Raw genomic sequence first — 22,749 nt, 5'->3', positions numbered from 1 at the left:
AAAGTATTTTTGAAAATAAAAATAAAATATTTTTGTTTAAAAAAAGGTACAACCAATTAATATTAAAAAATAATATAAAAATAAAAATAAAATACAAAATAGTGTATTGTAGGAGATTTTCTCATTATAAAAATATTACAATATATTTTTCAATTATGTTGATTTATTTAATAGTTATGTTTTAGTTAAAAAAATATGTTCGAAGTAACGTAATAGTTCTAAAAAAGTATAAAACAGAAACTTTACAAAATCAGTTGCAAAGAATCATTCACTCAGTAATCAAATATAATTCTTTAATTAACTAAAAATGATTTTAAAACTTTAATTAATTGATTAATTATTAATAATTAAACATTGACTATTTAACAAATTGTTTTAGTATTATTAGGACTTCTTAAAATCAACTGAAATGTTTCCTCAAAAAAAAAAATCAACTGAAATGATTGGCCACCTAACAGTGTCAAAAAGTCAATTTTTTAGATTTTTTTATAATTTTACATAAAGTTTTTAAAATGTTCAAATCTATTCTATTCAATTTTTTCAATTAAATAAATTATTTTAATATTTTACATCATACAATATCTATTTGTCTTTTTCATTTATTTTGAATTCCAAACTTGTTAGTTTTGATTTAAATATTAAAAAATAAAAACATTAGAATCAAGTTTTGATATTATTTTTGAATTATAACTTTTTAAATTAATAGTTAAATTTTATAATTTTAAAAAATAAATTTTACTATCTAACGAATTTTGGTTACACATCACCTTTTTTGGTTATATTTTACTAACACGAACAAATACCCTTTCTAAAATTAGAACAAAATTCATTAACTTCCAATGTTTTAAACCCCCCCAAACCTAACATTAAAATTTTCCCAATAAATACATCTCTAGCCAACTCAATTTCAATCATTCAATCTAAATTCTCTTTTCTCTTCCACTACTACAAACCATGGCTATAAAAAAAATCAAACACGAGTCATCAAACAACTGCTGTAAAGCAAATTCTTAAAAGATGTTCAAGTTTTGGTAAGGAGAATGGGTTTGATCCTCATCGTCATGATCAAGATCTTCCTTATGATGTACCGAAAGGTCATTTTGCGGTGTACGTGGGTGAAAATAGAAGCCGACAGATTGTTCCGTTATCATGACTAGGTCATCCCGAGTTTCAGAATTTGCTTCAGAGGGCTGAAGAAGAGTATGGATTTAAACATGATATGCAGGGTCTTGCTATTCCATGTGAAGAAGGTTTTTTTCGCTCTTTAGCAGCACTCATAAGATGAAATTAATGTATATATTTTCAATTATTGTAAACCTAAGTACAGCTCAATAGCTCAGTAATCACCATTGTTTAAAGTAGTCATCATATAGGGTCAATTTTTTATTATTTAATTTTTTTTCAAAGGATTGATAATAATGAGAAGCTCTCTTGGGTTCTGTAATTTAAATTATGGATTCGAGTTCAAATTCTTTAATATTTAGTCTGATCAGTATATTTCAAGTCTTTTAGAGTATTCTGCTGGCTTTTCTGTAATGGAGGCAAAATTAAAATGGACAGGTTTCATATTTGCTTCTCATACAATCAACAAAGGATCAATTCACCCCCTCAAGTTGGCACAAAATATTAAAAAAAACACTTCTAAAAAAATGGACAAAATAAAACCCTACCTTCGTCAAACCGTATCAAATCCCTCCTCCTCCAATCGCACCACTAAGATTGAAACACACTGACACGTGCTGATGCGTGACTGGCACGCTTTTCTGACACGCATGTCAGACGCGTTTTGACGCGTTTCTATAACTGTTTGACAACTGAATTTTCTTGACTTTTTTTTTACTTTGAGTGTGTCATGTATCTATTATTTAGTGGTTGACTAGAAAATGTAAACTTTCTCCTTATTTTGTCATGAATGTAAAGAATTTGAGTTTTAGCTATTTGAGTAATATTTAATTTATTTTGGAATGTTTTTGTTTTTTTCTCATATCTATTTGCCTTTTTCATTTATTTTGAATTCCAAGCTTGTTAGTTTTGATTTAAATACTAAAAAATAAAAAATTTAGAATCAAGTTTTGATATTATTTTTGAATTATAATTTTTTAAATTAATAGTTAAATGTTATAATTTTAAGGCTAAACTGGAGGCCCTTGTACTATATCATTTTTGTTTAAAAAGTCATTGTACTATTTTTTTATTCTTCAGGTCCCTCTACTTACATAATTTTTGATTTTCAGGTTCTTTTTTAGTTTTTTCTAGTTCCTCTATTTACAATTTTTTTGTTCCTCTAGTCCCTCAAAAGGACCTGAAAATCGGAATTTTGCCAAGTACAGGGACCTGAAGAAAAAAATAGCATAAGGGCTTTTTGAACAAAAATGATATAGTATAAGGGCCTCTAGATAGGTTTAGCCTAATTTAAAAAAAAAAAAAATTTACTATCTAACAAATTAGAATAATAATTCAATTGAAAATTAAGGTAAATTAGTTTAATTTGAATTTGTTTTAGATAAAATTGAAATAAAATTATTAAATTGGTATTATTTAGTAAAAAGTCAAAAAAGATTTGACAGTGACAACCTTAAACCTTAAAATTAAAATTAAAGTTCAAATGATCTTATCCATTAGGCCAATATAAAACATTGGTTGAAGTTTTTGTAAAATAGCAAATCTAAACATAAAGGTAAGATGTTGTGAGCCTTGGAACATGAGAAGTGAGTCGTGTGATGGCAGCAAAGATTGGGCGATTAGAGTGGTGCCAAGTGTTGAATGTTTCGGTAGTTAACTTTCTATTTTTGATTGTTACCATTTTGGTATCAGCAGCAACACATAATGGGTATATATATATATTTTTTTTGGTAAGTCCATACGGTTTTCAAGATTTCGCCTTAATTAATCCGGATCCGACCCGCGTCGCGCATCTGACATGGTGGGTGAGTCTGCCAGTGGGAATTTTCTGCATTCACAAGGACTCGAATCCGAGACCTTGCTTAAGCGATATCAAGCCGCTTACCACTTGAACCAATTCCCATTGGTGATGAGTATATAAATTGACACAAGTTTTTTGATAATCCATTCACAATTTAATTAGTTGTCGGCAGAAATTAGAGAATTTACATTGCACTTTGTGCTGGAATTGTCTTCAAGGAAATTGATCCAGTAGGTATTACACGTCCACATTACACTTTTTAGCCTGAAATTTGGCAACTTATTGCATCAAGGGATTATCCAACTTAGCAAGATAATCAAATTACTCCTGACATTTGACTCGTCGTGTTATATCATTCTTAAGTTGTTTCGTTAACCATAAATTGCCGGATTTTTGAACAGTATATAATTGCAATTAAAAGATATAGTTAATAAAATTAATAATTTGTAATATTCGTTATATAATTACAATTTAGTGTAAAGACAATTATTTTATATGTAAATAATTTAAAAAGAAAACTTACGTGGATTCAAAGAAATTATCATCTAAGATGATGTTTTCTTTATTATTTATTTACAAATAGATGAAAAATATATGGTTTTATAAGAAAAGGAAGAAAACCCAAAAATTATAAAGATGCATTAAACGAAAAGAGAAGGAGATGAATAATCATTTTGAGGGTTTACAAAGAAAACCTGCACGAAAAAAAATAATATAAAGTTGAGGTTTTTTTATCAATTTCGTTGAAAATGATTTATTTTATATTTGTGCTGAATTGAGGGGGGTGAATGAATCCTTTATTCATTTGATAATACTTTATAAATTCTTTTTGTTTTCTTTCAATAATGGCAGAAATTAGAGAAATTTACATTGAACTTTATGCTGGAATTGTCTTCAAGGAAATTGACCTAGTAGGTATGACCCGTCCACATTACACTTTTTAAGCTGTCACAATGTGAAATTTGGTAACTTACTACATCAAGGGATTATCCATTAATTTGATGTTCAGACTTTTTAGTCCAATAAATAGATATTATCACTTTGTCACTCAAATGATTCGAAAATATTTATAACTAATTTTATATGGACAAAAATGCCATTCTAAAATGCACCTCGCCGAATGAACCAAAAAACTAATTTGCGCCAAATAAAAAAAATCGGCTCGGTTTATTTATTATAAATATTTCAAGTATATTTATTTAGTTTGAATTTTATTATAAAAAAAAACCAAAAATTTAATTATCTAAATATATTATAATTTTTTTTTGATTCTCGATCTAAAGAATCGTTATCTTTGCACTAATTTGCAATTCTATCACGAGTATTACAAAAAATCAATGTCAATTACCTAGCTTTAACTTTTTACAATTATATCACCGTTAAAAAATCTGATGATTTATAGCTGACATAACAACCGGAAAATAGCGTGGGACAACTCTGATGCCATGAATAATTTAATCATAATTTGCGCTAATATTTTGGAGCATGATTTCATGCTTTGCATTTTTTTCTCATAAAAATATGCAGTCCTAAATTATATTTTGAGATAAATAATCAATTTAGTAACATAATAAAATTAATTGTGGCATTTGACATGCCGCGTCATATCGTTCTCCGGTTGTTTCGTCAGTTATACGATGATATAATTGTAAAAAATTAAAAAATGGTGACTGGAATTGATAATTTTTAAAAGTCGTGATATAATTGTAATTTGATATAAATGTGTTGAGTTTACTATAATTAATCTAAAAATAATTTAGAAAGGAAGTTTATGTGAATTTAAAAAATGAGTATCATGAGAAAGAAAGATGGTGCTTTTTTACTGTATATTTAAAAATGTATAAAAAATATACGAGTATCATAAAAAAAGAAAAAACTCAAAAATTAGAAAGATGCATTGAATGGATAGAGGCGAAGATGCCTAAAGGGGAAAAACATAAAAAAAACTGGAGCTTAATACATAGTTTAACCCCTGAACTTGTACCCTTTTACCCATCTAACCTATGAACTTAACGGTTAACCTATCGAACCTCTAAACTTGTTAAAATAATCCTTTTTGACCCCTGAATTTGATAATTTATAAACGTTTAACCCTATTCGTCCACATGGCTTTGGCGCGTGTGTTCAAACAAAAATTGGCGCGTCAGTGCAGAAAAGCAAAGCTTAGGTGGACAAAATAAATTTGTTTAATACGTCGTTTGACCCTTGAACTTATACTAATTTATCTATTTGACCCCTAAACTTTTTGTTCAACCCATCAGACCTCTAAACTTGTTATATTATCCTTCTTAACCCCCTAAACTTGAATGTTTCAAATATAATTTAATTTTTATTTTATTTTTAATATATATTTAATTTAATTAATAAGTATTAATAAAATAATTTTATATAAAATAATTATTCATTTTCCATACTTTATATAATATTTTTTTAACATACATCGTTTATTTTGCATTTATTTTGTATATATTATCAGTTCTAATAAACTTTTAATGAAAAGTAGTTATACTTTATATAGTAATTATTTTCATTTAATTTAATAGTTATTTTAGTTTATTTTTTTTATTTTTTATATAGTATTTATTTAACAAGTCTCACCTGATCATTCAAATTTCATCCCGTCAGTTGAAAAATAAATTAAAATAACTAAAAATAACTAAAAATAAATATTTAATTAAGTAAAAATAATTATTTAATAAATTATAACTATTTTTTGTTGGAGTTTTATTAGAATTGATAATATATACAAAATAAACGGTATCATTTAAGTATGGAAAAATAATATATTTTATTATTAATTATTAATTAAACTAAATATATATTAAAATAAATTTTAAACTCTCAAGTTCATGGGTTAAGATTGATAATTTCATAAGTTTAGAGGTGTAATGGGTTAAACAAAATATTTAGGGGTCAAATAGGTAAATTAGTATAAATTCAGGGGTCAAATAATATATTAAGCGTTATATATTTGGTGATGTGGCAAACGAGCTGGCAGCCCGGTCAAAGGTCATTTGCCACGTCAGCGCGTCTGAGACCCAATCTCCGTATTAGGGGTTAAAAAAAATTATTTAACAAGTTCAGAGGTTCAATAGGATACACGTTAAGTTTAAAGGTTAGATGGGTAAAAGGGTACAAATTCAGGGGTCTAATTATGTATTAAGCCAAAAAACTGGTGTTTCTCAAATTACAATTGAGTGACGAAAATATACGGGTTAATCATTCTAAAAATTCCATCCATGTTATTTTATTTTTCATTTATAGTTTTACCTTTTTTAAATCTTCACCTTTAATCTATTTCTCCAGTTTTCACTTTAAATTATAACCATTTATCTAAGTTGGAATGGAAAAAAATTTAAATATATTATAAATTTTTCATGAACCGGGTCTAGGTAAGACTTTCCCTATATTACTTCATATTATTCTAATTTTCATCTTTATCATAATAAATTATAAAATGAAACAATATGAGAGGTTATTTATACTCTTTTTTCACTTCATTTTAAACAAATGGCTACAACTGAAAACAAAATTGACAAATGGGCTATAATTGAAAATTTTAAAAGGTGAATGCATAAACGAAAAAAATTAAAAAAGTGGAGTATTTTAGGGTGATTAGACCAAAATATAAAGTTGTGAGTTTTTTTTACCGATCTGTTAAGAATGATTTAGCTGATATCTTATTCCAAATTGAGGGGTGAATTTTTGAAGAATAATTGAGGGGTGAATTAATCCTTTGTTCATATGATAATACTTTACAATTTAATTTGTTGGCAGAAACTGGGAATTTTACATTGTATCCAGTACACGTCCACATTACACTTTTAGCTGTTAGAATCTGAAATTTGGCAACTAGGTACATCAAGGGATTATCCATTAGGGCTTTATTAATCTGATATTGAAACTTTTTAGTACAAAAAATAGATACAATCACTTTGTCACTCAAATAATTCGAAGATATTTATAATTAATTTTATTTGGACAAAAATACCATTCTAATTTTCTAAACATGCATTAGTACGCACCTAACCGAATGGACCAAAAAATAATTTATACCAAATAAACGTTAATCGGTTTAGTTTATTCATTAAAATATTTCAAGTATTTCAGTTTAGTTTGATTTTTAAAATATCTAAATCTAACAATTTAATTATATATTTATAATATGAAATTTTAATGTGTTCAAATGGTTAAAGTGTATTATATATTACTATTTATTTTAGAGATTTTCTTCTAATTTTAATAATCTGCTTTTCGTTGATATTTTTTCCCCAATTATGAAAGAAAAAGGAAAGCAAAATAATTTGGAATTCTTACATGATTTTATGAGTTGGTTGACTATCGTAAATAAACTATCTATGAAGAGCAGATTATTTAAATGAAGAATTACAATTTGTTGTCTCTCAAACAATGATACGTACTGAAAATCTACAGCATTGAGGTTGGAAAGTAATGGGGATCAGAGAGGTTTTGTGTTGGCTTAAGGATGGCTCAAATTTGATTATAGAGTTTGATGCGTTGGAGGTAATTTTAGAAATCAGAAATCGTAATTTACTTGATCCTGAAATTTTAGTTGAGGATTGCATAGAGTTAGTAAAGCAGTTTTATAACATTTATTTTGTTTTTAAGACGGTCTGCGAATCAAGCAGCGCATGTTTTGGCGCAAAACATTCCCTTGTCAGGTCATCATGAGTGGTTTTGTCACTTTTCTGATTTTGTTAATGATATCTATCTTATTTTTATTTTTTAAGGAATCACCTTAAATTTTATTGAATGATTTAATATAAAGTATGTAGAATTAAATAACGGTAGAGAAAATTCAAATTACGATATGACTGAATTATCTTAATTGATCATATTATAAGATATTTTTGTTGGAAGAATGATTTACAATTCATTTAAAAATTAGCAGAAGTTTGTCTGTTGGATATAGCCAAAGTCAACATCAGCAACAAAGGAGACCATATATTGATCGTTACTATTCTCAATTTTGGCATGACTATTTAGTGCCACGCAGGCAGGACTACTATTTTAGGGATCGGAAGGGGTCATTTTACGATTTACACCGTTTATCGTGAAATAAATGGTGTTAAGATTATATTTTTTTAATTTATACCGTTCATTTTATGATGAAGAACGGTGTAAATCGTGCACATGACCCTTTCAAATTTAAAATGAATTTAAGAGAATTCCAATTTTTATTTTATAAGTATATTATTCGTCTTTTTCATAGCCTTTACACAGTGGTGGGAACAGACGGATTTGGCTTATATTCCGATCATAATTGATTGGAGATGTAATTTTAAACTTTACATAATTCGTATGAAGAAATTGTCAGTTTTAATTTTCTTCTTTATAATTCGTCCCCTTATTTTCTAGCTATGCCGTTGCCTTTAATCGAACTGGCTCAGATTTTTTTTGGCTTGTGCCAAAATCCAAAAGCTTTAAACCCTATAGCCACTGAAAATAAAGATGTGGTATCTTGTTTTTATCTTCTTTCATTCTTGTTTATCCCAATTATTTACAAAGCCATATGTGAATATTATTAAATTTATTATAAATTTAAACAATAATATTATCATATTATGGTTACTTGTTAGGCTAAATTCATCCTAATTTTTTTGTACCATTACCTTTTATTTCATTTGATTCTTGAAAATTTATTACATGTAATCGATTTTCTAACTATTTATTTTGAATATATGTGGTCATTTTAAGCGTAAAACGTCGTCGTTTCATGCAATTAGAACGATAATGTTTTTTTTATTCACCCACAAAAAGATCATAAAGTACAAATAAAATAGTTAAAGGACTATTTATATATAAAAATTTATTGAGAACTAAATAAAATAAAAGCTAATAGTACAAGAATTTTATGATGAGATTAGCCTATTTATTATTAATTACATAAAAAAGTTTTCTTAACCTAATTTATCATTTCTAATTCCTTGCTTAAAAAATTTGTTCCTCTAATCTTTGTTACCTCTTTTAATTTTAATTATGAATATAGACGAAAACCACTATTTTGTTGAAAATTCTATATATTTTTTTATGTAAAAATTTAATTTTGTTTCTCTTTTCAGATGGAAAATATTTAAAGATTAGTATTTATATTTTCTAAATGCACTAATGAAATATTTAATACTTATTTTATATCAAATTGGTAGGCGTTTTTCAAATTATAAACACTCAATATTAATTCAATAATTAATTTTTTTAAATATCCTTATTAATTAATTATATTAAAATATATTAAAATAAATAAAAGTGACCAAAAAACACAAAATCACTATTGAATTAAAACAATGATAAATATGATAGCTTCTTTAACTTAAATTATTTCACCTATATAACTTAAATATTTCAGCAAAAAGCGGTAAAATAATGCCTTGAAAATGCACTTATTATCATAGCTGATTGAGTAGCTCTAAAATCATGTGTACAAACAATTAAATTCTTCGTGGATATCATCAATTTTACGATATCTAATAACGGCATTTTAATCCTTCTTTACCCTATAAAAATATTAAATATATGAATTCGACTTACATAATAACATCTATCAAAGCAATGTTTGTCAAGGAAAAAACAAAAAGATTATAAAAAAGATTAGTCACTACGAGCGCCTAATCCGTGTTATTTAATATAATGTTGTTTGTTAAAAATTGTCTATCAATTTAAATGGGAGAGAAGAATTTTTTAAAAATTGTTTGAAATTAAAATAAAATAATCAGAATTTCAAATAAAAGAAGGATAATGAAGATTAAATATTTTCCAAACTTTTGGTCTATAATAAATACATTTAAATATTAGGTAATTTCAAAATAGATAAGAAATGTTTTTTATACTAGTAATTAATAGGGGTAATGTTATAAAAATTCACGAACTTTACATGTTTTCTCATTTTAATCATGCACTTTAAATTTTCTCATTTTCATGCACGAACTACCACTTTTTCTCAAATTCATGCACGGTGCTGAAGTGTCACGGCTCTATTGGTGTAATTCGCTGAGGTGGAGGTCATTTTACACCAATGAATGAGTGTCACCTCAGCACCGTGTATGAATTCGGGAAAAAATGGTAGTTCGTGTATGAAAATGAAAAAATTTAAACTTCATAATTAAAATGAGAAAACGTATAAAGATCGTGATTTTTTTTGACATTAACGCTAATTAATATGAGAAAATGAAGAAACGTGGGTGGATTGGATAAAATGTTATGCAAGAAAAGGCACAATAGGGACAACACATATTAGTAAACCCAATAACTTTTTTACAACTATAGAACTCAAAAAAGGTCCACCAAATGACACTATTAAGACAAAAGTTGGAAAAGAAAAGAGAGAAAGTGTATCATTGATGTCTTTGAAGGAGGCGACAACCCTCATTGGCTTTGAAACTCTACTTCTATTAAAATTCTTCTCAATTTGCTCTCATTCCTAAATCCTAACAACTCACATGTCTTTGTTTCAAACCCCTAAACCAAACCAATGGTAAAATATACTCCCTCCGTCCCACTCTAATTGACAAAATAACTATATTTCAATAACCAAGACAAGTTAATAAATGACATAGAAAATTATTTATATACCCTTCTATTGATAATGGAGCTAATTAATGCTATTAGTATATATTAGACAAATTTTCATTAAATACTCACCATTTTCCATAAAAGACATGGTTTTAAATGAGGGTAAAGATGGAAAATTAAAGAATAAAATTATAGTTATGTTAGTTTTGTCAATTAGAATGGGACACCAAAAACTCCATATTTTGTCAATTAGAGTGGGACGGAGGGAGTATTAAGGGTGAGTTGTGACTAAACTTTATTCTAATTCCAATAAGGATATCCAAAATTGATTTTTATTTTTAAAGTTACTGAATTCTAATACGTTGATTAACGGTTGATACTTTAGTGAAATATGAACGAAAAAAACGGATATAGCCGGAATCGAAATACATGTGATTTGTGATATGGCGAGTGTTTTAGTTACACATCAATTTTTTTGGTTAAATTTATTAACACTAAAATTAGGACAAAATTCATCAACCTTCAATGTTTTAAACCCCCTAAACCTAACTTAAATTTCCCCCAATAAATACTTCTCTAGCCAACTCCATTTCAATCATCCAATTTGAATTCTCTCCTCTCTTCTACTACTACAAATCATGGCTATAAAAAAATCAAACACGAGTCCTCAAACAGCAGCTCTAAAGCAAATTCTTAAAAGATGTTCAAACTTTGGTAAGAAGAATGGGTTTGATCCTCATCATCATCAGCAAGATCTTCCTTATGATGTACCGAAAGGTCATTTTGCGGTGTACGTGGGTGAAAATAGAAGCCGACAAATTATTCCGTTATCATGGCTAGATCATCCTGAGTTTCAGAATTTGCTTCAGAGGGCTGAAGAAGAGTATGGATTTAAACATGATTTGCAGGGTCTTGCTATTCCATGTGAATAAGTTTTTTTTCACTCTTTAGCAGTACTCATAAGATGAAAATGAAATTACTGTATATATTTTCAATTCTTGTAAACCTAAGTACAGCTCAGTACTCACCATTGTTTAAAGTAGTCATCATATAGGGTCAATTCTTTTTTTTTTTCAAAGGGTTGATAATAATGAGAAGCTCTCTTGGGCTTTGTAATTTAAATTATGGATTCGAATTCAAATTCTTTAATGTTCAGGCATTTCGAGTATATTCGACTATTCTGTTAGTTTTCTGTAATGGAGGGAAATTAAAATGGACAAGTTTCATATTTGCTTCTTATAAAATCAATAAAGGATCAATTCACCCCATTAAGTTGGCACAAAGTGTCAAAAAAGCTAACTCTAAGAAAACCGAACAAAAAAACTCCAACCTTTGACAAAGCGTATCAAATCCCCCGTCCTCTAATCGCACCTCGCGAGAGTGAAATACCTGCATCATTAACTTTTTTTTTTTGGAAAAGAAGTTTAAAAATGACCTTAATGTTTACCTCATATCTCGGATTAAAACTTTAATAATTTTGACTGTCAATTATGTCATTCACATGTCAATTAAATTAAAAATTTACAAATTATATTAAATTGAAAACTAGAGTTAAGGATTTTTATGCACTTTTTCCATTTCTTCTTCTCCTCGTTTCCACTGTAGTCGTTTGTCCCTGCCGTTTTCTGGTTCGTACCTGCAAAATGATAATCTTTTAATTTTCTCGTAAGATAAACAGAGATCAAATGGAAAATAGAAGTGCAAAAAATATATAGAAAATCTACGCAATATAGTTTAAGAAATAAGCAATTTTAGTTGAAAATTCTTTTTCTATCTGGTAATTAAATGCACAATTTCTCATGCTTTAACAATTGTTGAAGAAAACTAAAAGCTTAAAATTGCAGATAAAAGAATTAAAAAACACTTCCACTTACAGTATGGAGTTGTTGCCGGCATGTACCCGTTTTCACATACCAGCTGGGATACTTGTTTGAAGACGGTGGAAATTATTTTTCTTGCGAAACGGTGTATTGTTTCAAATTTTTAGATTAAGTAACTTTTAAAAAATTAAAAAATAATTATCCAACCATTTCAAATAATTCTATTTACATTTACATCGATTTATTCATATTATTTGTTAAATATTATTTTTTGAGTATTAATAATCTAATTCACTTATGTAAAATATATAAGAATTAAAAATTCTAGATTAAAAAATTATTTAATAATAATAAATTAATTTGTCAACTATCAATAAATAAGTTTAAGTTACTAATTAATATTAATAAAATCCTAACTTATTTTAGTTTAAATTCATCATTTATTACTGTTAAATCAATATATACAATTTAGTGTAATTAAGCTATAATTCTATAAGGAAAACAAAAGTTATAATTCTATAATAAAAATCAAAGTATATAAGAGAATAGTATTGTTTGCCAGTGAGGCCTAACCCAAGTGGTTAAGGCGCTCCAGTGCATTCATGAGATCTCGGTTTTGAGTCTCAGTAGGGCCAGTGTTTAAGGCCGAATTAAAAATGAAAATTTAACTACTAACCACTAACTACTAACGTAATTAGATTCTACCACGGTAAAAAAAAACAAAAAAAAAGTATTATTTGGTTTCTGTTTATGGGTTTTTTATTTGAGGAAATTACACCATTTACCAAAAAAAATGAAAATAATTATAAAAGTATATGTTGACTTTTTTCATTTACAAAAATATTAATAATATTTACAAAAGTACAAAAAAATAAAAAATAATATCAAACATACGGTGTATACTGTGGGTATAATGTTAGTATACTAATAAACTAACATTATATCAACATTGTACCAAAATTATACCAACATTATACATACTGAGATTTTATTAATATTAAATAAAAATTTACCAAAATTACATCAAATCGTATACTGAAAATTAAATTAATAATATACCAAAATTATACCATCAGTATACCAAGAGTATACAAATTTTCTAGTTCATTACCAACTATAGTGAAAAATACACATAAAAAAAAATACATGTTATCAACTAGAAAATATATATAAAAATTTATAATAAATATACCAAAAATATACTGAAATTATACCAATAATAAACCAAATATTATTTTTAAATTATCTGATTTATAGTTTTAATATTCCAAAATTATACCATAATTATACCGACATTATACAAATCGTACTTTTGTAATTAATTTTCATTTTTTGATACTTTTGTAATTAATTTTAAATCAGTCGTATTTTTGTAAATAAAAAAAGTTTACAGGTACTTTTGTAAATATTTTTAAAATTTTAGGTACTTTTGTCATCGTCCCTTTTTATTTTTTTTAATGGGCTTTCATGGGCCATGACTCATTTTAATATCTTAAAGGGAAAAAGTACAAAAAATACTCATAATTTTCACAAAAATACAGATAAACCTTTTTATTTATTTTTATATATAATTGAACGCTCTTTATTTTCAAATTGAACAAATAACCCATTTCGTCCAATACTATTAAAAACATTCGTTAATAGCTGACATGTCTCTCATAATCATATAGAAAAAAAATTCAAAAATAATTTTAATGTTTCAAATATTTATCGAAACTTTGAGAGGGTAAGTGTCCCAAAAGTAAAATAAAAGGATTTATATGTTCGATTTTAAAATAATAAGAGTTTAATTATTTAATTTTAAAAACATAAGAGTTTAATTGAGCCCAAAAAAATAAAAAAGATTGATTTATATTTTTGAAAAACCTATCTTAAAAGTAAAAGTTATCCTAATGGATATTAAGAAATGTGAAAACTATGCAACTATACCTGACGACGAAACTGTCAAAAACTAATTCGTCTTCTTCAAAAATCTAAAAACTAATCGGCGCCGACGTTCACAAATTAAGGCGTAGCAGGTGTATCCTATTCATCTCTCAAGAAGTTTGTGGTAAGAGGCTATCTTTGAATTGGACGAATTATCTGAAAAAGATCGCTTAACTGTGGTAAGAGCACGAAAAATTAAGGGTTTCTCATCACAACCTTTTTCGTAGCAGAAGTCTTTACGACACCGACTCCGCCTTGCCGTAACTCCGCCACTGATTAGTACCATGGACCGAGCAAATTATCATAAAGAAATTTCATATATATTACCATTCATATTTTTGTTTTCTATATTTAAAAATCAAATAAAATATGGCATTTTTTTGATAATTGATAAAATATGACCTTTCAGTTTTTTTTAACAATTTAATCATTCTATTCATTGATTTATTTGTGTTAGTAAACTTTATCGAAGGACTAAAATGAAAAAAGTCAATATCAAGTTATTTCTTAAATTTATTTTTTAAAATTCAATGCCTTAATAAACACAAACAAAATTAAAGTATAATTATAATCTTTTAAAATTTGATGCCTTAATAAACTCAATTTATATAATATTTACTTCTTTTGTTTATATTTTGTTTATTGTTTTTCACTTAATTTTGAAATAAAAAATTAAATTTAAAAAAAACTATATTTTTTTAGTTTTAAAATATTTTAAAATAATAAAAATTAAATTGAAGCTGTTAAATTACCAGTATATATTAAAAATATAATTGTTTTGATTATTTTTATTTAATTTTTTAGTTTAACTGATTTATACTAAAAAATAGACAAAAAAATTAAATTATCAGTAAAAATAAAATTTAAAAATTATTAAAAGAGATAAATATGTGAATTTTAAAATATATTCTGGCTCATAATAATTTTGCATCCTATTAAATGTCTATACAAGCATGATTCGTGTCATCATCTGCATCATCAAACGAATCTCAACGGCTATGCGTCACACGTACGCACGCTTCCATACCATGGGCCCCTCCATCCCCAAAACTAACGTCTCTTAGGCAATAGATAATATACATTTATAAAAAAAACTAAAAAAAATTTATTTAAAACGAAGTCGTTTCTTGTGGATTACCTGCAACAACATAACATAAATACTGTCGCTTCGTACTCTCCTTGTAAGCCGATCAAAACTAATCTACTCTCAGTTGCTATTACCAATCCTTAATCAGTTGTTTCTTTGATCTCTATCAATGGCGAAGGAACCAGTTCGCGTTCTTGTCACTGGAGCTGCAGGTACTTCAAAATGATTTAATTTTTTTGAACTGTTTTTAACACTCAGATCTGTTACTAATTGTTGTCTGTTTAACCTTTGATTTTGATCTTATGTTAACTTAACACTGTTTTACGATTCAGATCTATTATTTCTAATGTTGATTGGCTAGATTTTAGACTCTGGATCACTGTCTGTGATTTGTATTGATTAGATCACATTTAAGTTTGATTTCAGTTTCTATTAGTTTAATTGAGTGAGTTATATTTGCTTGGCGCTTACCGATCTGAAGTAACAGTGATGTTAAATGATTTGGTTGGCTGTATAACACTATAACAGTGATGACTGATGAGTCCCTTTGGTTACAATGTTAATAATCAGTAATTGTGGATTTACTTAGGATATAATTTTGAAACATTGATCTTATCGTATTGTGCTTGTGCGCCACAATCTAGTAGTTTATTATTCTGTATGAATGTTGACTTTAAATTCACAGCTTATTAAATGGAGTGTTTTGTTTTCTTCCAATTTTTGATCTTTTATAACGTAAAATTGCAACCGTTTGCTTGTGGGTTTGTTTGATAACAAGGAGAGGTTTAGAATTTGGGTATTTTGTATGCTCGACTAGAGTTGAATTCCAACAATTTTGACCCTTTTGCCAGCTACTTCACTTGACTAAATAGAATTGAACTGACTTCATTTGAATCCTTGCATTTTACACTTCCCAAACACTATGATAATGGTGCGATGATGAATTTTGCAGGACAAATTGGATATGCCCTTGTTCCCATGATTGCTAGGGGAGTAATGCTTGGTCCTGACCAACCTGTGATCCTCCACATGCTTGATATCCCACCTGCAGCTGAGGCATTGAATGGTGTTAAGATGGAGTTGGTGGATGCTGCTTTTCCACTTCTCAAAGGTATCTATCCGACTCTAATTTCCTTTAACAAAATCTGAAAAGAGGTTGATTAACATTGTTGGGCTCTGTAAGGAATCAATTGCGTATGATTGTGACATATGATCTAATCCTGATATTATTTTCTGTCAGGTGTTGTCGCTACAACGGATGTTGTTGAGGCATGCACTGGAGTGAACATTGCAGTCATGGTTGGTGGTTTCCCCAGGAAAGAAGGAATGGAGAGAAAAGATGTCATGTCAAAAAATGTTTCAATCTACAATTCACAGGCTTCTGCACTTGAGAAGCACGCTGCTGCTAATTGCAAGGTAATTGCAATATATTGTGCTAAAAATTGAAAAATTGAACTCTGAATTCAAGTAAAAAATGGTCTTTAAGAAGATAAAACATTTTTTTACACATGTTGTGATTAATAAAAGGACGAGCAGTAACATTTTGCGTTAGATGCTTGAAATTTTCAGTTGCCAGTTTATTTACGTTATTGTAGTAATTGTGGTTTAATCTTTTGTCTTGCCTCCTCTATCTCAGGTTCTGGTTGTCGCCAACCCTGCAAACACAAATGCACTGATTTTAAAGGAATTTGCTCCATCCATCCCTGAGAAAAATATTACTTGCCTGACCAGGTTGGATCATAACCGGGCACTTGGTCAAATCTCAGAAAAATTGAATGTCCAAGTCTCTGATGTTAAGAATGTCATAATTTGGGGAAATCATTCATCAACTCAGTACCCTGATGTCAACCATGCGACAGTGAAGACACCATCTGGCGAGAAGTCTGTCAAGGAGCTCGTTAATGATGATGAATGGTATTAATCACTATACTCTCCATGTTATAGTAGGATGATATGTTTTGTGAAAATATTGAAGCTCTAGTATTAATTTTTTATTATTAATTGAAGGTTGCATGGAGGTTTCATCTCTACGGTCCAGCAACGTGGTGCTGCAATCATCAAAGCTAGAAAGTTGTCAAGTGCACTCTCAGCTGCCAGTTCTGCTTGTGACCACATTCGTGATTGGGTTCTTGGAACTCCTGAGGTTTGGCAATACTGCCTCATCTTTTCAGATTCACTTTTGGTTTGCTTACATTTTTTCTGATCTTTTATATAATTTGTTATTCGACTTGTAGGGCACTTGGGTTTCCATGGGAGTTTACTCCGATGGATCATACAATGTTCCAGCTGGGTTGATTTATTCTTTCCCTGTCACATGCCAAAGTGGGGAATGGAAAATTGTTCAAGGTAACCATCTGCAAACAAAGTAGTTACTCAGTTATTAACTCATTTAAGTAGCTTTCTCTTTATTATGTTTTCCTGGTATATAACAGTATAATACATAGTATTTGTTTGTGCAATTGCTATTATGTTTTAATTACTTTCTCATTTCTTATTTGGTAACAAAACTAAATTTAATTATTGTACTTTTAAGAATGCAAAGGGCCACGTTGAATAAAGATAATTAATCATTTAGTCTTTTCTGAAATCAACATGCTCAAAACTAGTCTGCAAGTTCCCTCGATGCTCGCGTATATGTTATTATTATTGTTATGTGGTATAGGGCTCAGCATTGATGAATTTTCAAGGAAGAAATTGGACTTGACCGCAGAGGAACTTTCAGAAGAAAAGGCTCTAGCTTACTCATGTCTCTCGTAAGTGCATCAATGGTGTAGCAAGTGGGCCTCAATCGACGTTTTCCTCGTCGAGGCATAGTTACAGTTTTGAATAAAGCCTTTGTATTTTGAATTTTACTTTGTTTATGGCTTTAATGAATTTGAGTTGGCTACTTCTTATATGATGAATTGTTGGGACAATTATGATAATTTCACATGGTTATTTATTTTACATGTCTCATCATCTCTATGTGCACCAGTACTATTGGTCCCTTCAAATTAAATTTAGATATTGTCAACTCTTAAAAAAAAATTGTTTGATACGCTTTTAAAAATTTGAAACACCATTAAAAAAATTAAAAAGAGAACTGTCAAGACACCATTTATGTAATTTTTCCTAACATTTATCATTATAGTAGTACTTCTAAGTTAATGGTTATGGATTAATTTTATTGTGTACTCTAAATTAGTATACATTATTTTAATGAAGAGATAGCAATCAAGTAGTGTAAAACTATATAACTATAACGGAAAGGTATAACAAATATTTGTGTTTGCATTTGTCAGTTGAGTTTTACACTTTTAATTTTACAGATATTACTTAAATTAATGTTTCAAGCATTTAATTGTTTTAAGTTGGTTTGATAACCTAAAAAAGTTAAACTTAATTTATTCAGTTAAGTCAAAAAAATCACTTAAAATAATAAGTCAAAAATTTTGACTTATTATTTTTACTAAAAACATTAAATTATTAAATATTAGTTTTATCATTAAATAAACTTTATATTCTTATTATTTTTAAATATTACTCATGAATAAAAATATTTTATCTCACATATATTAATTTTTTTTACTATTTTTTAACATCACAATGAGCGTATTATACTCTAATCAGCACTTAAAATTGCAAATTAATATATTTTTTATTATGAATATTATATTTTCTATCTTTACTTTTGTTTTTATAGTCTATATGTCATTTATTTGATATATCCGCTCTTAAATATTATTTGAACTTTAGATGTAATACACAACATTGATTATCAGATTTAAACGGTTTTTCAGAGTTCTAAAAACTAGTATTTTATTTAAGGACTAATTTTCAAGTTAAAGTGGAGTATCATATTTTTAAAGACTAATTATCAACATATGCAACTAAAATTTATAATTTTTATTTATAATATGTGTAATATTCATAATAATTTTAAAAATTGTTTATTTATATTTTAAAAATTATTTATATTTAATAATTTATTTTTAAAGTAGTTAATCTTTAAAAGTTTTATATGTAAATATAGTAATTTCAATAATATTCAGTTTTTGCTGACTTGCGGTTATCAAACGGACTTATTTAGTTCAGCACTTAACAAAATCAGCAATTATTATTTTCAACACTTAAAATTCAACACTTAATTTTCAGCACTTAATTTTCAGTGTTATCAAACATCACCTAAGTCTTGCCGTCTCTAAAAATGTTTCTAAGATCGAAAAAACTAGTGTAGGACTTACTATTAAAGGATGAAAAAGAATTAAAATATTATCTCGCACTAATAGTGCATGAAGTACATTTATTTTATTTTGGCGATGAATGGATTAATGTCTAAGAAAATAAAAAATTAAAGATTTAAAGCTCACACTTAAAAGTCTAGGGATTCAATATCAAATAGTGGACAAATACATAGACTAAAATATGCTCCCAATCAGAAAATCACAAATATTATTAAAGTCCCATAAAGCTAAATGATAAATATTAGCTCTTTTTTTGCCACTATGAAATGTTCCCTGTAATTATAGCTACTTTGAAATCCATATCCAAATTCAATACTCAGCAGCAGTATATAAATTATAATCCGAGAGATCCAAGCACAGCCTAACAAACGGAATAAACTCTGTACATTGTCACCATTAAAATTCGAACTTAATCTCCGATCAACATCTCAGTACCGGTTTGGATTAATCGTTGTTGGTAGAAATAGAAGCAGAATAAAAAAATAACATTTGGAGTCTAACCTGAGGTTCTACACGTGCCTTTTAGCCTCCACATTTTCCAAAATAGCCTCCATTATTTTATGCGAAAGAACGCCATTATTGTTTATTAACAAAACAAAAAATGTGATGAAATGTAGAACAACGAGGCAATTATTATGGCCCCTCTCACCAGTCACCACTACCACTACCTTCTGTCAGATTTTTTTAAATACTACAAGACATATCATTTCATTTCCTTTTATAAACCCATCACCTTCTTCTCACTTCCCCTGTTTTCTTTCTCTTTTAGCTAAGTGTTCTTACTTTAATTTCTTCTTCTTCTTCAATTTCCATCAATGGCCAAAGAACCAGTTCGTGTTCTCGTCACTGGAGCTGCTGGTAAGTCAATGCATAATCCTTTTCAGTTTTAACACTTCTCTTTAATAACCGAGCACTTGTGGGAGGAGTTGAACTCACGGTTTTAGCAGAATGCTGCTCGGTGCTTATACACATTATCATCACTTCGTATGTAATTTTTGTTCTGTTAATAGGGCAAATTGGATATGCACTTGTGCCAATGATTGCTAGAGGAATGATGCTCGGACCTGACCAGCCAGTGATACTCCATATGCTTGATATTCCACCTGCACTTGACTCCTTAAATGGGGTCAAAATGGAGTTAGTTGATGCTGCTTTTCCACTTCTTAAAGGTAATCAGGCATTCAATCATTTGTTGATTCAAAGACTACCGAAATTTGGAAAAACGAAAGAGAAAAGTTCTCTATGAAATTTCAATTAATCTAAAACTGCCTCCGTAAAGTTCGATTACTTGTTTTTAGGCATTGTTGCTACAACTGATGTTGTTGAGGCGTGCACCGGAGTAAGTATTGCAGTCATGGTTGGTGGTTTCCCTAGAAAAGAAGGAATGGAGAGGAAAGATGTCATGGCTAAAAATCTTGCAATTTATAAGTCTCAGGCTTCTGCTTTAGAGAAGCACGCAGCCTCTGATTGCAAGGTATATAAGCTAGTTCTTTGTTAATTCCCACTCTAGTTAATGTAGAAAAAATATGTATATTTATGTTTAAGTGTTTATAGTTTCTTATTGTTCCTCTGTCACACAGGTTCTGGTTGTTGCTAATCCTGTAAATACTAATGCGTTGATTCTAAAGGAATTCGCCCCATCAATGTCCGAAAAAAACATTAGTTGCCTAGCTAGGCTAGATCAAAACAGGGCACTTGGCCAAATCTCAGAGAGATTGAACGTTCCAGTCTCTGATGTTAAGAATGTGATCATTTGGGGGAATCATTCGTCGACTCAGTACCCTGATGTTAACTACGCTACTGTCAAAACTCCGTCCGGGGAGAAATCTGTACGAGAGCTTGTTAATGACGATGAATGGTATCATATATAAGAAACTATGTTTCTGTTCAAGTGTGGTTAATTTAATATATTCTGTGGAAATGCTTATTTGATTGTCTTTATTGGTTGAAGGTTGCGTAAAGAGTTCATCGCTGAAGTCCAGCAGCGCGGTGCTGCAATCATCAAGGCTCGAAAGCTTTCAAGTGCACTGTCGGCTGCTAGTGCTTCTTGTGATCACATTCGTGATTGGGTTCTTGGAACTCCTGAGGTATGGTTCGGTTTTATTCAATTTGTTCAACAGCATTGTTTAGAGTAGATAGCTGTTGGATCCAATTTTCTTGTCTTTGGCTTCACTTGTAGGGCACTTGGGTCTCCATGGGGGTCTACTCTGACGGCTCATATGGTATACCAGCCGGGCTGATTTATGCTTTCCCCGTCACCTGCAAAAATGGAGAGTGGACAATTGTTCCGGGTAACTATACATGTTGCGTATGCAGTAGTGCTATAACTACAGTCTATATAGCTCAACACGAAAAAAGAAACGCTGAAACAAAAAACGGCGTAACAATATTTTCTAATAAGAAAATGCTATACATATAGTGATTTGGAGTTTCAAAAGCGTTTTCAGCAATGAAATGAAATACCGAAACATTAAATTCAAGAAGTTTCCGTACAAAATAACATGTAGAACTTGTTCTCTCGTTATAATTTGATCCTTGAGTAGTACTAGATTTTATCCTTATGTGCTTTATTTATGTAATGCAGTCATATAACCAATTCATTTTGAATTTCTAACAACCTTTTTAAATTTATGCCACTTTACTCATAAATGTTTGCTCAGGACTTGACATTGATGACTTTTCGAGAAAGAAGTTGGATTTGTCCGCAGAAGAACTTTCCGACGAGAGGGCTCTTGCTCACTCATGTCTCTCGTAAATGCCGGGACTTAATTTCCAAGGCTAGCATTAATAACAAGTCTTTTGTGCCAGGCATTCTTGAATAAGGCAGTTGTTTACTTAGTAATGAACCATTGTCAATTGAGAAACTATGTTTTGAATACTCTGCTATGCTTTTCAGATCATTTTAGAATATCTGATATTCTTCGGTCAATAATACTGATGTGGTTTTTCTTTTTCGCATTGCATCTATTTTCACAAACTTGATTACTCTCGTAACTCTCTACGAAACGGAACTTCACAATTTTCGGGTTGTGGTTAAATCAAGGTAGTCTATCGTTTGCGTAAATTTTTGCAAGTACTGAGATGATTAAATTTTTTAATCTTAAGATCTTACAAGTAGCAATTGGAGGTCAGTTTCCTGTTATATTTTCATTCAAGAACTTTCTGAAAATTCATTTTTTCATAGACAAAAGTAAAAAAAGGTGAAATCACCCCCTTCTACGATTTTCTTCATGCTATTCA

At 28.9% G+C, this 22,749-nt stretch overlaps 3 protein-coding genes and 1 pseudogene across 3 annotated transcripts; all 4 read left to right on the top strand.

The window, feature by feature from the left end:
• The first annotated feature begins 954 nt into the window (after positions 1-954).
• LOC126668084 (protein SMALL AUXIN UP-REGULATED RNA 16-like) lies at positions 955-1,516 on the top strand (annotated as a pseudogene).
• Positions 1,517-11,067: 9,551 nt separating this feature from the next.
• LOC126669849 (protein SMALL AUXIN UP-REGULATED RNA 16-like) lies at positions 11,068-11,612 on the top strand. The gene has a single exon (XM_050363416.2). It carries the CDS (start codon positions 11,092-11,094, stop codon positions 11,383-11,385), a length of 294 nt encoding a protein of 97 aa, XP_050219373.1. The 5' UTR covers positions 11,068-11,091; the 3' UTR covers positions 11,386-11,612.
• Positions 11,613-15,353: 3,741 nt separating this feature from the next.
• LOC126666695 (malate dehydrogenase, cytoplasmic) lies at positions 15,354-18,227 on the top strand. Its single transcript, XM_050359541.2, has 7 exons — positions 15,354-15,498; positions 16,239-16,397; positions 16,527-16,702; positions 16,923-17,200; positions 17,294-17,429; positions 17,521-17,632; positions 17,949-18,227. Exons 1-7 carry the CDS (start codon positions 15,456-15,458, stop codon positions 18,041-18,043), a joined length of 999 nt encoding a protein of 332 aa, XP_050215498.1. The 5' UTR covers positions 15,354-15,455; the 3' UTR covers positions 18,044-18,227.
• A 1,996-nt stretch (positions 18,228-20,223) lies between these two features.
• LOC126666696 (malate dehydrogenase, cytoplasmic-like) lies at positions 20,224-22,463 on the top strand. The gene is made up of 7 exons (XM_050359542.2): positions 20,224-20,367; positions 20,520-20,678; positions 20,808-20,983; positions 21,090-21,367; positions 21,461-21,596; positions 21,689-21,800; positions 22,170-22,463. The coding sequence occupies exons 1-7, from the start codon at positions 20,325-20,327 to the stop codon at positions 22,262-22,264; spliced, it is 999 nt and encodes a 332-aa protein (XP_050215499.1). The 5' UTR covers positions 20,224-20,324; the 3' UTR covers positions 22,265-22,463.
• The last annotated feature ends 286 nt before the right edge of the window (positions 22,464-22,749 follow it).

Source organism: Mercurialis annua, linkage group LG2 (assembly GCF_937616625.2).
Source record: "Mercurialis annua linkage group LG2, ddMerAnnu1.2, whole genome shotgun sequence".
Classification (NCBI taxonomy): Eukaryota; Viridiplantae; Streptophyta; class Magnoliopsida; order Malpighiales; family Euphorbiaceae; genus Mercurialis; species Mercurialis annua.
This window is presented reverse-complemented; position numbering and strand designations above follow the sequence as displayed.